At 39.9% G+C, this 18,820-nt stretch overlaps 1 protein-coding gene across 2 annotated transcripts in view; it reads left to right on the forward strand.

Moving 5' to 3' along the window:
• LOC124154728 (dedicator of cytokinesis protein 2-like) overlaps positions 1-18,820 on the forward strand; it is a 156,316-nt gene that overhangs the window by 121,338 nt on the left and 16,158 nt on the right. For both annotated transcript variants that reach the window (XM_046528622.1, XM_046528624.1), the window contains exons 24-25: positions 4,102-4,353; positions 7,811-8,011. In XM_046528622.1, coding sequence (XP_046384578.1) covers positions 4,102-4,353; positions 7,811-8,011 — 453 coding nt within the window. The remainder of the gene's footprint in view (positions 1-4,101; positions 4,354-7,810; positions 8,012-18,820) is intronic.

Genomic DNA, 18,820 nt, shown 5'->3' on the forward strand with positions numbered 1-18,820 from the left:
GACGAAATATTTCTCAGAACGCATAGATATTTTCTTGAAAATATGCTCAACATATTTCGTTGAACACATGTGGAGCATATGTCTACGAGTATATGCTCAACATATTTCGTTGAACACATGTGGAGCATATGTCTACGAGTATATGCTCAACATATTTCGTTGAACACATGTGGAGCATATGTCTACGTATATATGCTCAACATATTTCGTTGAACACATGTGGAGCATATGTCTACGTACATATGCTCAACATATTTCGTTGAACACATGTGGAGCATATTTCTATGAAAATATGCTCAACACATCGTCTGAACATATGCTGGAAATATTTCGAGCATATGTTGAAAACATGTGGTTTTAAACATCTGCTGAACATATTTTCAGCATATGCTAATGTTGTGTGCAAAACATATTTCCCTGACATAATCTGAGCATATGCTCAACATTTCTTGTGCTACTAGGGATATATTCAAGCATTACATCTCCCTCTCCTCCCACTGTCATCTTCCTCCCACTCCCCTCACACTGATAACGGCACCTAACAAAAGAAGAACGTAAAATAGGAGTGCGGGGAACGTACTCAAGGCCGTAAATCACATCAATGCTTGGATGTAACTGGCATTAGGTTTTGTAGATCTGACACACATTTTGTATTTTCTGTTTAATAAACAGATAATAGAAAGCATAATAGTTAATGCTTTCGAGAAATATCTGTCGTAAAACCGAGCATACCCACCAGAAGGAACTTTTTGACATTGCAAAATCCGATTTTTTTTTACATGTAAAACGTAGGCCATTAGGCGGTACAAAGACTATCACTCGCAAAAATGGGATTCTTGTAAAAAGCCATACTCGCAAAACTGGGCTTTCCCTGTATTATACTCATAGCCAATAAATTATCAAGAGGTACATACTTACTTAAAAGCAGTTTCTCCTTCTACATTGCAAGTAACATCTCTTGTTGCAGGTTTGGAGTGACTAAAATGGTTAAATAATTTGATAGTCTATTTCTTAGCTGCATCACATTTTTACAGATTTTACGTGGATGAAAATATATGTTTCTAAAGATATCCAAACTGCTAATAATGTAGCACATTTACTAAGGATTGATATACCCACCATTCTTCCAAGGACTTCTTTTCCATCTTCCCACAAAAGATAGGCCGATTCCCTCTTTTCTCCCCTATTGTTTTTCATATTCTTCTTCCTCTTTGATTTCCTTTCACTTTCCACGCATAAGAACAGAAAACTTGAAAAATCGCTCTAGTCCTGTTTCAAACACAAGAACGCAGGGCTTTGGATGAGGAAGAAAAAAAACTGCTTGCCTGCTGGGGTCAGACCCTGGGTCAGACCTGCATCTTAGGTTGGCGAAAGCAAAAAGGGGAAATGACGCAGATGGAGGGGAAGCGAGAGATGATGGAGGGGAAGTAGTGAGAGAGACTGCTTTGGGGTGGGAAGCTCTTTCCTCGGGAGTGGGGGATCACACAGCAGCGCCATGGAAGAAAAGATCATACGCCCTTGACGTTGAGGAAACACGCTCAGGAAAGCGAGCTACAGCGCAGAGATTGCAAAGATGGCATTCATGAAATGTATCTTATTTCTAAGAAGAAAGATGAATGTTCTCATGTACCGAAAAAAAATTTAAATCACGTTATCTACACTGTAGAATTACATTGTGAAAAGAGGTATTTTATTGTGTTATTGAGTGCCAGTTTTCTCGGGAGATCTTTTACTACATCATTTCTGTCATATTCTTTTCTCCCTCCTTCACTATCAGTTGTATTTATCGGCATTTGTCGACAAATTTTCGCATTACTTCAGAAACTACGCACTTGAGGGTTTTCTGGTTGCTTTAAAAAAAGGGGCCAGAAAAACACTTTGGACAAATGTAGACATAACGTCACTTGCATTTTGACGTTTCACTATCGGTGTTTCCTAGGCTTTTTATATTTCTTCTTGTGGTAAAACTTGATGCTAAGATGTTCTATCCCCAAATAGTTTGGAGGAGACCAACTGCTGAAAGGTACCCGCAAATAAATGTTGCACTCCAGTCATTGACATGCAAAATTTCGGGGTTCAATCAATTCCAATTTACGAAGTACATTATATGTGTACTGCCTGCCAGGGGCACGAGATATCCACTACTATTTTATTATAATTAATGATAACATCTATAAATGTGTTAGCAATTAAATAACAAAATGAGTGATATTTCCAATAAAAACTGTATTTCATTTGTTTTGCGTTCGCCTTCAGAAACTTGAATGGATTTATTCTAACATAATGAATTTTAGAAAAATTAAGAGCTTAAATATCCACTTTGTACAAATTGATTGTTTGAGGCATAACTTGGTACAACTAAAGATGCTTCCTACCAAAATATTAATTATTCTTATGCTTAATTAATCACTATGAATTAATAATAATAAATAAATTTTTTATTTGTCCAAGGATCTTATGAATACAACATAGATATAAGACACGTCAAAGTAATCAACATAACACTTAAAAATGTAAAAATGGTCAGAGTTCATTTGTCATTTAAAAATTCATTTACACTGTAGTAGCACTTATTAATTAAAAATTTCTTTAAAGAAGATTTAAATTCCCTATTAGAATTAATCAAATTAATACTTTTGGGAAGGAAGTTAAATATTTTTGATCCCATTGCAATGGGACTTTTTGCTGCTATACGTTTTTTATGGAGGGTAACATGGATGTGGCGATGAGACCTAGTTAGGTGCTCATGTACATCATTATTAATTGGTAAATCATTAATATTCTCTTTTATCAGTAAACATAGTTGGTATATATATATACAAGGCACTGTTAACAAATTCAGTTCTTTGAATAAGGGTTTACAAGAATAAGTATAAGGCTTACTCATTATACATCTTATAATCTTTTTTTGCATCTTGAAAATTGTATCTAATAGCGTTACAGTTGATCCCCAGAATACAATACCATAAGTCACTCTACTTATAAAGTTGCAATGGTAAACTGACATCATCGCCTTGTGAGGTAAGGATGCTTTTAGGAACCTCACACTATACAGTGCTCGGGACAATTTCGAACACAAGTCTTTTACATGGAAGGACCAGTTCCCAGTATTTTCAATTTGTAGCCCTAAGAATTTACAAGTTTTAGTTAGACTCAGTGTATGGTTGTTCAGTGTCAATGTTCCAAAATCTTTGGAATGATTCGGGTTAAACAGCATAGACTGAGTTTTTGCACTGTTTAATTTTAATTTGTTGGAAAGGCACCAATTCCAGACTAAATCTAATATATGCTGACCATAGTGATGCACTTCATTGATGTCATTAGATGAAATTAGGAAGTTTGTGTCATCTGCAAAGAGGACTGGTTTGACATGGATGCTATTAACAATCAAGGGCAAGTCGTTAATGAATATCAGGAAGAGTAGAGGACCCAAGATGCTACCTTGAGGGACACCTGACGTTATCTTGTTTTGGTTTGATTTACATAGTGTGTCACTAAGTCTCATTTCAACACATTGCATTCTATTGCTAAGGTATGATTTTAGCCACTCCAGTGCGACTCCTCTGATTCCATTTTGGTGACACTTGTTTATGAGTATGGAGTGATTAACCATATCAAATGCACAAGAGAAATCAAAAAATAATGCCAAGACCTGTTTGCCATTATCCAAAGAATTTGAAATAAAATTCCAGGCAGTGATGAGGGCATCCTCTGTAGAACGTCCTTGTTTGTTGTTTTTAACAACTTATTGAATCATTTCCACCAGCATTACCTTTATTGATTTTTCTCATTTAGTGACGTGCGGTCTCTCAGACTGCCAATCCAATTCAATTGCAAATTTACAGACATAAATAAAAGGAACACTAAATTTTAAGAGTGGGATGTCCTTGTTATGCAAAAATATGAAGCTAACGAGAAGTATAGATATTTTGAAATATGTATTAATTTTGAAAATATTCATATTCTTAGAAATGCAGCGGTCTCACAGACCGCACGTCACTGGTTAGGGGTTAAACATCCTCTCATGTCACCTTGTGGTAGTTCATGTCTAAATTGATTAGCCATATTGAATTTTACAAAATTATTTTCCTTGCCTAACAGGTTTTATATGGGCGGAAAAAGTACCAGAAATTGTATGTTCAATATTTGGGCAAGCTGTGCGAGTGGCACTTAAAGTTGAGCAATTATGCTGAGGCAGCCTTGACACTGAGCCAGCACGCACAGCTTTTGGATTGGTCTTGTGACGCAGTTCCCAATGCCCTGAGGTGCAGTCGACACCCGAGCGCTGAAACCTGCTTTCAGCTGAAGGAAATCCTTTATTATGACATACTTAACTATTTGGACAGTGGGAGAGTAAGTGTAACCATTTTGCTTTAAAATTGAAGGGTGTTGCATGGTTTCGCTGCTTAACTTTGCGTATGGGAAACACTGTTCCACCCTAACACTTCATTACTGATCATGGTTTTGACACATTTATGTCATTATCAAGGGGTAAATTCATGAAAGTCAATCCTGAAAGTGATGAGGATGGTGAGATAGGGATGGCCAATATGAGATGTGATTATGGGCGATATTTGGACGATGGGCAGGCGCGGGAAGTGTGAGTAATTATTAAAGGAAGGCAAACAAAGACAACTGTGCAAAAAGTGTTATACATTTAACCCTTAGAGTGGGGAAATGTTTTGTATATGTTATGCACGCTGACTGCAGCATTTACCCAAACTTTTTATTGCTACCTGGATATCTTGCACGTGGGTACTTTCCCTCACCGTAAGGATCGCCAAGGGGATAAACTCTAAACCAGAGCAGTCCTCATTGCAGGGGTTGCCTTCTGCTCTGGGGGTCTCCTCTGCACTGGCAGCTAAAATCGTGAACTCCCATTACCCAAGGGTTAAGCAGTTACAAATTCGTTGCTGGTTAATGTCCATCAAAGAAAATAACTTTCTCTGCGTCGACAACTCTTCCTAGCTTTATGTATTTTTTATTGTTGTAGAAAGTCAAATGTTTTACATTTGTTTCATGTATGTGAAATTTTCTCATCAAAATTGTTTATGTGATTGCATTCGAGTAGATGCTAAGCATGCATAGGTAATTGGTCACCAGTAGCATTTTCTTTACATCTATTGGATAACTACCATCTTGTGTAGCCAATGTACAGTCCCAGCGGGCCCATCTTAAGTGAACATCTTGGGTGTGGACTGAGGGTACCACTCTGGAAAGCTCCGTCTACAGCCAGGGTGTTGGAATGCTGCACCCTCTACTCAGTGTCTTTGGGGGTACTGTTCCCACTGCAAACAACATATTCTCCAGGAAAGGGCTAGCTGAAGGTTCAGAAATGATCACCTAATCTCATGCTTAATGATAGAAAATTTTGTCCCTGAAACGGACTTTGCAAAGAAGGCGTAAGTGACATCAGAAACCTCAGCTCTTTCTAGCGCAGAAAATATTTCTCAAATTACTTGCTGCATTGCATGTGCTTGTGATTTTGAATTTTCAACTAGGTATAGTAGTGTGTAATATGTATCTGGTAAGAATAGTTGATTGCCTTTTAATTCCTTTGATTAGTTATTCTTGATGGTGGTGGTCAATTCCCAGTCAGATGGTTGGCTCCTACCCAACCCTTTTAAACCCATAACGATAACGACGATCCATGCTCTATGACTAATTTTAGAGATCTTTTGTGGCTACTGAAACTTGAAGGGAAGACTAGAGGGCATATTATTTTGCCACTGTGCTTGGGTTCAGTCGATCCACAGCCACTCAATGCCCAATGCAGAATGCACCCATGTGAAGTGGCTGCTGAGTCGTCACTTCCTCTGATGTCTGCTTTTCAGGATAAGTTCTGCCCCTCTCCTCACAAAATTGGTTGATTTTTTTGTCTGGCACTGTCTAGCATTGCAAGAGTTGCAATTTTTTATGTATACACCACATATGTATATTACGACATTTACTGTTGAATGACATCTCAAAAAGTGAAGGAAGTGAACCGTCTGTTCAAAATCAGACTGTTTTTGTCAATGTTTGAAACTACCTGCCAATTTTTTGGTGGCCAGGAAGAAAATTGATTGATTGTTGAGAGCATGATACCCTATTATCGGAAGCATTCTGCGAAACAATGTATTAGGGAAAGCCAATTCATTTGGCTTTAAATATTGGGCCTTATGTACCAGTGCTAACATTTCAAGTGTACTCTGGTAAAGATGCCCACAAACCTCGACAATTTGGTCTAATGGGAGATGTTGTTTTACCCCTTTTAAATACTGATAATGTACCAAAAGATATTGGATAGGAGTATTTTTTATTATTAATTCACTTCGGTGAAACTCATTGGGCACCTTGTTTCTATAAATATCTGCACAAGTGGTACAATAAACATGGGAATAGAGTAAAAAATTGTCCTCTCAAGATAAAGTTACTGATGAAGAAAGAAGTACCTATTGCTTTAAAAGATATGATAATGCTCTACTTGTCAGGTGAAAAGATTATTGTGTCGTCACTATTGCAACAAACTATGAAAAATTTTCCGTCGTTGCTACAAAAAGATGGTCAAGAGAGAAGAAAAGCAAGATTTCTGAAGCTCAGCCAACAGTTTTCTCATCTCCTAGCGTAGGGATGGGTGGAGTTGATCAAATGGACCAGCTTATTGCTTCATACAGGTCCAGAATAAGATAGAATAAATGGTGGTGGCTAAAGTTTGCCAATTTTTTCGATGCTACTGTACTAAATGCGTGGCCTCTTTATCGAAAAATGACTGAACAGGAAAATAGTCTATTTTGAACTATTGAAGGTCACTTGCCTTGATTATGCTAAAAATGTTTGAAAATCATCTGTCCTAGGTAATCAAACTCATGTTCCCATTAATTCTGTTAGATTTGATCGCCTAAACCTATGGCCACAATTTATTGTTACCTAAAGACGAAGAGTAGACTGTAAAGGGAGAGCAAAATCCTTTTGTAATAAATGCAACATTGGCTTTCATCCAAAATTTTTCTACGAATGTCATGTAAAAGTGTCAAAATATATAATGTTCCCAGATTATATGCTCTTTATGTATCGTCTTTTAACATCAAATCGCTGTCATGATTATCGTACTCATTTATTGAATAATTTGAGCAAAACTTCCATAGGAATGCACTAGAGCAACCCACACCACTACTGCCCCCTGTGCTGTATTATTTAAACTATTGATTATACAAATTTAAAAATTGCATAAATTAGTTAAAATGAACTTTAATATCCAGAATAATAACTTTTTAAATAAATATTTGACAAAAATAACTTTATGCTCTAATGGGTTAACTGGCTATAGCACTCGACCAGAGATTGGAGATCTCGGTCCGAATCCAGATCAAGGCAAATGATTATTTTCTTTTTAGAGTTTTTGGACAATTTGTTGCTATGGATTTTTGAAGGGATTACTCATAATAAGTTTCTTTTTGTGAGGACTTTATTATTTTTGTAAATTCAGTCCTGAGTCCATAAAGTAAGTTTTCAAGGTTAGGTCTGGATGGGGAATTATATTGTTTACTGTTATAAAATGGATGGTGTTGTATAGCATTGTGTCATTTTTTAAAGTACCCACCCCACAGTTGCACGGGAATCAGTGCTACATCTACAGGTACTGCAGGTGCTACATCTGTATTGGTGATCTTTTGGAAAAGGATGTACAATTTTTTGCAATAGATGTGAAAGTACTTGAACTTTTTAATTAAAGAAATGTTGTAAACTTACTTTGGGTGATCTCTGTGTGAGTTGTATGGTACTGTCAAATAATTTTCTGTATCATAATTTATGCTCTTTATCTTTTCAGATGTGGCTTTGTGCTGTGAACTTTTGTCAGGACCTTATAGAAGTTTATGAGAAAAGAGTGTATAATTACTCAAAATTGGCTGATATTCTGAGAAAAAAATCAAACTTTTATGAAAAAATAAGGACTGAAACTTTGCCAGAAATAGAGTACTTTTATGTGTCCTTTTCTGGGTCAGAATTTCTTTCATTTTATCGGAATAAGGTAGGCTGAAATGGTTTTGTTCTCTTTTTGTTACATGTTGGTGTCTTGATTTTAATTTTATGCAATTTCAAAAAGCAAACTATAACTTTAAAAACTGGACGGAAATTCTACACCATGTTTCTCTGTCAAATGATGCTAACAATCTCTATCATTTTTAGTCAGCCGGCGAATGAAGTTGCTTTCATTCAAATTGATTTTGGTATTAAGTTTAAACAAGTAAGGCAGATATATTAGCTCACAAAAATACCTAAAGTTTCTCCATTCATCATAAAAAGAAATTAAAAAATTGACTTGCTCTGTGGCAGCCAGGTGTGACGTCATCTGTGCCTAAACTGCCATAGAAATGGAGTCTGGAAATACACTGAACACATGCTGTAAACATTGTTTTGATGGTGCTATTATTCTTGGGTAAGTTTTCAAATTGCCTTTGTGCCACGATTATTACTTGGGGTATTAAAAATGCGACATCGGGAAGATGAAATAAAAACATTTTACCTCGTGTATTTCAGTAATCAGAAAAATGCATGATAGCGTTGCCGCTTATAACTGAAATTGATGACACGACCCTCATGGAATTTGTTATGACAAATTATTGCTATAAGTCAGCGGAAAAGCGCAATGCAAAAGCAACTCGGTATGTCGGAGGATGAAGATTGGTTTAATTGTGCATGAATGCCTAAACTTTCTTTCTCATTGTTCCATGCTTCGCTGCATTTTCTAACCTTGTACCACTCCATTTATTCCATTTTCATGTAAATTTATGTTTGAGTCAAAACACTTTTAACTTTACCCACTTGTTGATAATATTTGAGGGCTCTTCAGAAAGTACTCAAAGTAAAGATTAACTGGTGAAAATAGGTGGTGTTGGCCTCAAAAATTATGTACAACATGTCTTTCAATGCATCGTCTAAGTTTCAATTTCAACTGGATCACAAGCCCCTGCCTTAGGAACAAAGGAGCTCAACGCAGTTCTAGGCAGTATCAAGTCTTCTTTATGCGTTTCATCACAGCTTCCATAGGTTTTCAAAAGACTTTGTGATGCCTTAGCTGCTAAATCTAATAAACTCGAGCACAAGGTCTAAGAGACCACCTGAAATTAGGATTATGGCCGCCTCCGACCTTAATCCACCCAGACAACTGCAGTGGTGACGAATGCCAGGATTCGAGATAGGTGATTTGGGTCTATAGACAAAAACAGGATCCCCACTCTAGTTCAGTTGCCGTATTTATTTAAACGAATGCCCAATTTTGCATAAACATCGAGAAAAGTTTGACAATACACAATAGCACCTGATGCATGCATCAATCGAGGTTCCTTTCCCTCACCCACAATTGAAGTAGATTGACATAGTTAAAACATAAATAGCCTGGGAATCATTCTCCCTAGAATAATTCAAGTACCGTATAAGCGTGTGTAAGAGGCGCACCCCTATTTTGAGCATCGGAGCTATAAAGATAAAAAATTTGTGGCATTTTTTATCCTATCGTTCGGTGTTTGCAGACGTATGCCTGGAATTTCGACAGTTATCGAAATTTCCTTTCGAATTTTTGAGAACTGCGGCGGTAATAGTGGCATAAGAGGGAGTAGAAAGTACCGATCCTCTCTTCGAATACCCCGTTGCTCCACGGTGCTAGTCCTACTCACGAACACTTTTATTTAAAAGCCCTCGCAGAAGTATTGCAATAGAATTGCAGCCGTGGAAAATTTTAAGGCAAAGCATGACAGGCTCACAGCATGAACCTTTCCAAGAGATTGGACAACAATCGGGGCAATCTCAGCCCCGTAGGATAATAACCCCGTTGTAGAATTAACGGAACCGCACTCGGCCCTCCATCAGCCAATGCCTCAGCCGTTTTTTTTTCCCTTTCCGAGGCCGCACAGGAAAATATCAAGTTAAAGGGAACAATGGTACCATGTTTCATCCCTACCCCATTTCACCAACTGACCTTTTTCGGTCTACCAGGTTCAATTCTCCGAGTTTCAGGAGGTCAAATGCTAGGTGAGTCACCTTCTGAGCTCGAAGATATCTCGATATCTTTCAGTAGTTGTATGACAAGCACGAGGTTCTAAAAAGAATTAGACCTAACGCGATGTATATCTGACAGCATATAAGTTTTTTGAGCTCTAATTGATTGACACAAAGGTGTAAAGGCTACTAATATTCAATATAGTCCAAACAGCAAAATTTCGGAAGAAACAAGCGTAGCATAAGCCCATTCAAACAAGACAAGACGGACTGGAAACTTCAGGCAACGCAAACTGCGTAAATCACATTGCTGCGCCTTCGCCCCTTTGCTTTAAAGGCAACGACGTCACATGCAAGATCGGACGTGTTCTTCCCGTGCTCCTTCGCTCATAGCCTCGTAGCGTGAAATACGGAGGGGAGGGAGTGCACTCCTTCCCCTCCGTATTTCGTTGCTTGCTTCGAAGACGGAGGGATCGCGCTCCTTCCCCTGGACCTCTCCTTCCGCGCTCTTCACTTATAAGTATTTCTGATTTCTTCCATCCACAATTTAGTCCAACAATGAACACACTCGTTCGAATTTTTTAAACCGCAGGTTTTGACACCAATATAATTTTCAGTTGCAAAAATCCTCATATTAGCGTCTGAAGATGATTTTTTTAAAATCAGGTCCTCAGCGTAATGGAAATTGCTCGGCAAGACAGATGTTGACCATTAACCAGGCGTGTCCTTCAAAACTACGCGTTTCTCTACGTTTGATAAGCGATTACTATATGTAGTATAAATGTCGCGGGATGCCCACTCGTGGCAGTAAATTTAGCGCGCCCTCCGGAGCAAAAACCCCGCGCGAACTTCTCCATGTTCACCTCTGGGGTACTGATGTGACGGCGAGATGCTTACAAGAAAAGCAATCAGGAGCATTTTAAAAATACGTCACTAAGGGAGAAACTCCCCTGCCTGCCGCTTGTTTTTGACCTAGGGTTTCAGATGACTGACTCACGCTGAAAACAAAGGCCACTCAGTTCCCCTTGGACTTGCGACCGGTGAAGGGGAGGGGGGGGAAGATAAGAAGTTTGTGAAAGAGGTGCACCCCCATTTTCCGCTGCATTTTCTGGGAAAAAACGTGCGCCTCTTACACGCGCTTATACAGTAAATTGGCAAGCACAAAATTAAAGAACTAACTGCCTTACAGTAGGTTGACTGATTACACTGAGTATTAACTGTGGGTGATATGACACACCCACCCATCCAACACAATCTTGACAACTCGCTCGAAACAATGATTAAGTAAACTCCATACAAAATAATTGATTGAAAAAACAGAAAAAAAAAAATATATATATATATATATATATGTTACTTATGAAAGACACCACAGGTGATATGAATATAAATAAATGCCATGATAGGCCACAAAAACACAGACACAAATAAAAGAGGACTCACACGTTAGTTTCTTTCAAATTTTCGACCTCTTAGGGTCTTCGTCGGGAGGGAGGCAAGAAGAGACTGAGGACGAGGACAGAGGATGCCTAAAGGCTGAGGAGATTAGGATAAGATAGGGGAAGGGAGAGGATGGGGAATGGGGGATAGGAGAAGGCTATGGAGATCAGTGGGCCCTGTTAAGGCCAGGCAGGTTGAATGCTTGGTGTAGCCAAATGGAAGACAATTCAAGCGTTTTTAATTCTAGCGGTGAGGCGGTGGGAGAGAGGCAAGTATTCCTATGTGAAAGCAGTCATCAAATTCTAAATTATGGGAAAAGGCGTGGGTAGGGACAGGAAGCGAAGCAGATTGGGAAGTGGATTTGCAAGAAGCTCGATGGTTGTTAATCCGTAGGTTGAGTGAGGTGGTGGTTAAACCAATGTAGAAGGCGGGGCAGGAATTACATAAAAGGATATAAATTACGTTACTGGTTGTACAGGTGGGGGATGGAGTGGAAGGAAGCGGAAAAGTGAGAAATTTGTTAGGAAGTGGCTGGGTAATGAGGATAGCACACGTTTTGCACCGGGGTCGTTGGCAAGGGATAGGTAAAGAGCTAGTACGGGTGGTGAACCTTGAGAGTGGTTTAGTCCCCCCTATCTTATCCTAATCTCCTCAGCCTTTAGGCATCCTCTGTCCTCGTCCTCAGTCTCTTCTTGCCTCCCTCCCGACGAAGACCCTAAGAGGTCGAAAATTTGAAAGAAACTAACGTGTGAGTCCTCTTTTATTTGTGTCTGTGTTTTTGTGGCCTATCATGGCATTTATTTATATATATATATATATATATATACAATGTATTGGAAAATCCGAAATGCACGTGGCACGTAATATAAATAATTTAAGTTAATGTCAGTACACACAGAGACACAAAAAAGAAACACTCACATTGGATAAATAAACTTGAAGCTATCGAAGCCCTTCCGGCTTCTTCGTCAGCTGAAGAATGAATGGTGAGGAAAGGAGAGGGTTGGAAAAAGGAAAAAGAGGGGTAAGGGGAGAGGTGTATGGGGAGGGGGGAGTTAGGTATAGGGGTTAGGATGCAACGTTCAAACCCGGGAAACTATTGGCTTGAAAGTGCCAAATGCACGCCAATTCGAGGGTGTGGAGGTTGAGGGCGGAGTCGGTGGGAGGGAGGGAGGCAATAATGGATACTTTGTAGCATTGATTGAAAATGGAATCATGTGAAAGACAATGTGTGGGAACTGGTAGAGAGGAGTGGGGGGAAGATGGACAACAGGAGGCGCGATGATTGTTAATTCTGAGATTGAGAGGGGTAGTGCATAGGCCTATATAAAAAGCGGGGCAGAAGTTGCATTGAAGGAGGTATATGATGTTGGTGGAGGTACAGGTGGTGGAAGGAGATATCGGGAGGAATTTTAGTTTGGAGAGGAAAGAGGCTGGGGGTGGAGAGAGAATTTTACAGGTTTTACATCTAGGACGGTTGCACGGTGAGGGTGGGGTAGTGGGGGCTGAATTCAATTTTTGAAGGGGGCGGGTGGCTTTGAAGATGGTGCTGAGGTTAGGTGGTCTCTTATACGTGATCCGTGGAAGAGAGGGGAAAATTTGTGAGGTGGATTTGTGGTTGGAGAGAATGGGGTACAAGTCCTTCAGGATGTCCTGTAAGGCATGAGCACCGGGGAAGTAAGTGGTGAGAAGAGATGGAGAGCAATTCTTTTCCGCACGGGGTTTATCGGACCTGTAGGGTTTTTTTCTAATTTTGTTGATTAACAGTTTATCGGGATACCCGCGGCGTAGAAGAGAAGTGTGTAGATTGGAAAGGAACTTCTCGAGGTCTTCGGGGTTGTTGCAGATTTTGTGACCACGGACGGAGAGAGAAAAAGGGATTGAACGTTTGGTATGTGGTGGGTGGCAACTGTCATAGTGGAGGTATTGCTGTCTGTTGGTGGCTTTGATGTGGACAGATGTCTTGAATTTGTTATTTTCGGAAAGAAGAATGTCCACATCTAGGAAAGTGATGTTAGTGTTAGAGATGGAAGAAGTGAAAGAAACTGAGGCGGAAGAGTTAAGCGAAGAGACAAAGGTGTTAAGGGAATTGATGTCATGCGGCCAGAGAATAAATATGTCGTCAATGTATCTGAGCCAAAGGAGGGGTTTTAGAGGGTAATTTGATAGGATTTGATTTCCTATCAAATTACCCTCTAAAACCCCTCCTTTGGCTCAGATACATTGACGACATATTTATTCTCTGGCCGCATGACATCAATTCCCTTAACACCTTTGTCTCTTCGCTTAACTCTTCCGCCTCAGTTTCTTTCACTTCTTCCATCTCTAACACTAACATCACTTTCCTAGATGTGGACATTCTTCTTTCCGAAAATAACAAATTCAAGACATCTGTCCACATCAAAGCCACCAACAGACAGCAATACCTCCACTATGACAGTTGCCACCCACCACATACCAAACGTTCAATCCCTTTTTCTCTCTCCGTCCGTGGTCACAAAATCTGCAACAACCCCGAAGACCTCGAGAAGTTCCTTTCCAATCTACACACTTCTCTTCTACGCCGCGGGTATCCCGATAAACTGTTAATCAACAAAATTAGAAAAAAACCCTACAGGTCCGATAAACCCCGTGCGGAAAAGAATTGCTCTCCATCTCTTCTCACCACTTACTTCCCCGGTGCTCATGCCTTACAGGACATCCTGAAGGACTTGTACCCCATTCTCTCCAACCACAAATCCACCTCACAAATTTTCCCCTCTCTTCCACGGATCACGTATAAGAGACCACCTAACCTCAGCACCATCTTCAAAGCCACCCGCCCCCTTCAAAAATTGAATTCAGCCCCCACTACCCCACCCTCACCGTGCAACCGTCCTAGATGTAAAACCTGTAAAATTCTCTCTCCACCCCCAGCCTCTTTCCTCTCCAAACTAAAATTCCTCCCGATATCTCCTTCCACCACCTGTACCTCCACCAACATCATATACCTCCTTCAATGCAACTTCTGCCCCGCTTTTTATATAGGCCTATGCACTACCCCTCTCAATCTCAGAATTAACAATCATCGCGCCTCCTGTTGTCCATCTTCCCCCCACTCCTCTCTACCAGTTCCCACACATTGTCTTTCACATGATTCCATTTTCAATCAATGCTACAAAGTATCCATTATTGCCTCCCTCCCTCCCACCGACTCCGCCCTCAACCTCCACACCCTCGAATTGGCGTGCATTTGGCACTTTCAAGCCAATAGTTTCCCGGGTTTGAACGTTGCATCCTAACCCCTATACCTAACTCCCCCCTCCCCATACACCTCTCCCCTTACCCCTCTTTTTCCTTTTTCCAACCCTCTCCTTTCCTCACCATTCATTCTTCAGCTGACGAAGAAGCCGGAAGGGCTTCGATAGCTTCAAGTTTATTTATCCAATGTGAGTGTTTCTTTTTTGTGTCTCTGTGTGTACTGACATTAACTTAAATTATTTATATATATATATATATATATATATATCGGAGTTAGGTAAAAGACTCAAAGACTCAAAGGGACCTCTGCCCAGAGCCATCTCTTGGCCAACTCATGGGGCAAGACCTAGGGGGATTTGGTTGTATAAACCCCCGCCGAAAACACTGGAGATTAGATTAGCCTGGATAGCTCGGTGGTCTGAGCATCTGCCCGGAAAGCAGAAGGTCCGTGGTTCGATTCCCGGTTCAGGTGAACTTTTTTCCATGTGTTTTCGGCCTTCATTCCATCTCCACGCCGCAGTGTGTCATCGTCTTGCATAAATGTTTCTGTCTCTTTGTTTCAACTTCTATTATATGTTATTATGATTGTATATATATATATATATATATATATATATTTCTAGTCCTCGTCCTTTTTCTGTTCCATACATAGACACAAAAAAAGGAAACACTCACACGAAAAATATAACTGGAAGACTTTCGTAGTTGTAGCTACTTCATCAGCCAAGGAGAGAATGAGTGGGGAAGGAGTGTGTTGGAAAAAGGGAAAAGGTGGGGGGAAGAGGGGAGGGGTGTATTGGGGCGGGGCTAACTCAACAAGATACATTCAAACCCGGGTGCTTGTTGGCTTGCAAATGCCAGATGCATGCCAATTCGAGGGTGTGGAGATTGAGGGGCGAGTCAGTGGGTAACAGGGAGGCAATGATTGAAACTTAGAAACATTGATTAAAGATGGAATCATGCGATAAACAATGTGTGGGGACCGGGAGAGATGCAAAAATTACAAAGCAGCTTGTAGACAACGTTGTCTACAAGCTGCTTTGTAATTTTTGCCCCTCATACTACATAGGAGAATGCACCACACCCATATCCATCCGAATCAATAACCACAGGCACTCTTGCAAAACTCCCCCCTTTCATGAACCCATCCCCATTCACACTGCCTCACACAATAGTTCTTTCGATAAATGTTTTTCCCTAACCATCATTGAAATTCTGAAAAAAAAAATATATACAGTAGAATCCTGATTTAAGGTTTTTCAGGGGGGACAAAATTTAAAACACTAAATGCGGAAAAACACTAAATGTGGACCTGCCATTTTTTTCAGGTTTTAGGGTCTGTAATGATTGGAATGGCTTTTTATGAATAAAAAATATTATTTTAAGTAACTAAAAGGTGCTGAATGCAGCAAAAAATTCTTTAATTAAATGTTCTCTGCCGTATGAAGTTTGGATAATACTTTTCAGGATTCAGCTAAAAAAATGGGTAGTAAAAATAAGTAATGAGAGGATGACAATTGTTTTAATGAAATATTTTAAGAAAATTCTAATATACATCAACTTAAAAGCATTCCCACACAGATTATTATTATGGACATTTGTGATTCCATTTTTATGCATATTTCAGTGGTCTCGATGAAATTTAGAATTTTTTCTGTAAAAGTGACATGTTGGTGACTATAGCATTTCTAATATAATAAGAAAAGGTACTCGAAAAATTATGAGGAATGAGTGAAATAAAGGGACAGCAGAAGATCGCTAATCCCGAATTCTCAACTACCGAATATGTAATGAAAGGGAGGTTTTCTGGAATTTTGCCAACTTAACGTTTTCTGTTGCCTCGGCGAAACAAGGGATTTATGAGCCTTTAAAAAAGCCTCCTATGCGCACATTTTGGATTTCGAGGTCATCCAAAAAAGTAGAATCTTATTTTAGTATGCATACAAGTCGATGGTGATTCAACTCGATGATAACGCCAGATTCGTTGTCATATATCCACGGCCTTAAGGTCGAATGGAGCCGGGAGAGTTGCTTACGTGGCGCGCTGATCACCTTGACTCCGACTCGCCTTGTTTCTCGGCAGCTTTTAATAAAATTTGGTTGGACCTTGAATAACGATTAGCTAAACTCTGTTAAGTGAAAAGGTTTAATCTTCAACAGAACTGGATTTCATCCGAAAAATTGTCAGTGCCTCTGGAGTTTGGCAATTTTGTCAGGATTATGATGTCGAAGTCAACCACCTAGGGATACCTGCCGGATTTTCGTATTTTTCCGCGCTCATCTATTCTACCGTGAGTATGCGGTGATTTTTTTCCAGCATGAGCGATTTATTTAGAGTCATGGACCGTGATAGTTCGTCAAAACTCCGATTGTCATTCTCTTTTGACATTAATTAGCACCAGATAAATATTTTTGAATCGACAGCGATATTAATCAGCCGCATGTCGATAAATAGGCTCCGGGATATCTAAATTACGATGTAAAATAATGTTGTTCCGTAGGGAAAGAATGCTCTCACTCACGGTCATGACAGGGGAAACACTTCCTCTGTTCTTTCGCTGTTCCTCCGTGGAAACTGACCTTGGAATGGATTATAGAAAGAATCTTCTAGTGAACTGCGCAATTGATATTGGGCCTCCTCTTTTGAACAGAGAAAATAACAGACTGAAAAAATATTGGGCTAATAATCGACTGCCCGTAGGGAGTAGAGTTGAAAGGGGCATAAGCCATCCATTGAAAACATAGCGAGAAAACCATTATTGTAGCGGCCCTCGGAGGATAACTCGTGTCATCAGTCGTCACGTATCATCGAAGTCAAGTTCAAGAAGTGAAGGATAAGGTAGTTCGAGGTTATTAAGGGATGACTTTGCTCCATTAGATCGGATCTGATACAAAAAGTGCCTGGTGTTTGGATCAGAAGGGGAGCGAAACGTTACGAGAAGACAAATCAACCAACTTGTGAGTTGAAGGTCGCAGCGCTGCGCTCGCGGAAGAAAGCAGTTGAAGAAGCGTTCCCCGGTAGATTCTATCGACTCTTGGTAAACTTTCATGAGACTGTTCTTGTTGATGAGCATAAATTCGAAGATTTGGATGAACCGTCATGAAAAAACGTTAAATCGGGCAAAAAAATCTTGAGCGGGACAAATTTTTACGACCATAAATGTGGAAAAACGCAAAATGCGGAAACACTAAATACGGATAATTTTTACATTGTCCTAATAGGGAATGAATCGGGACCCAAAAAAATAAACGCTAATTGCGGAAAAACGTTAAATGCGAAGACCTTAAATCCGGATCCGACTGTATATACATATATCAAGACACACATGAAAAGCAACCTCCCCGAGCCAATAAGCACACTACATATATAATTGCACATCAAGCCACATACCTTTGCATGTGGAGTACAAAATTGAGAGATGAGTAGGTACTTGTGGTGGTCACCTGATCACTTTCCCAATGGTGCCTTGACCCCACACTTGACAGCTACAAGGGAGAACCATCCCTGCTTAAGTCGGACATCCAAGAGAGGCAGATGAACACCGCGGGACCTGCCATGGTCGCAGTTGTCATCTTCGTCCCCTTTGTGCATGCACCAACCACAACTTTGTGCTTGTTCTGTCGTCTGCTATTCTCGATGGCCCACTTCCGACGTGCCATCTTTCTTTCGACGGGCCCAGCCGATTTACTTGCTGGCAGGTGGAGTCATGGGAGGCTCAAAGTGGCCAGACTTCTCTGGCAGGGTAACCGGACGGAGGAAGAATCGTGGCCCGAATTCCCCCCAATCATATAAATCCAAATGCTAATTAAAATAAAAAAATAAACATTAATCATAGTTTCTCAGTGTACTAAATAAATACTTATTAAAAAAATAGCATAGACAGGCATTTAGGAAAAACTTAACAAAAAAAATAAATACAGCTCGTCATAAACAATAACAAATACCTTGCTCTTGGATCTCGGACTTTCATGTGCTAAACGCACTTTACCACATTACAACTTACAACTCAAATTCTCTTGCATGGGAATGGTCATGATAGTGAATTTGATTCGCTTGTTTAGGTTAATACGTTTCAGAAATGTGTGTTACTCAGCAATGGAAATGAGTGCCACGTTAATTACCCTTTCAAAAATTATACATCAATTTGCAAACAAATATCGT

This window comes from Ischnura elegans, chromosome 2, assembly GCF_921293095.1.
Source record: "Ischnura elegans chromosome 2, ioIscEleg1.1, whole genome shotgun sequence".
In the NCBI taxonomy this organism is placed as follows: Eukaryota; Metazoa; Arthropoda; class Insecta; order Odonata; family Coenagrionidae; genus Ischnura; species Ischnura elegans.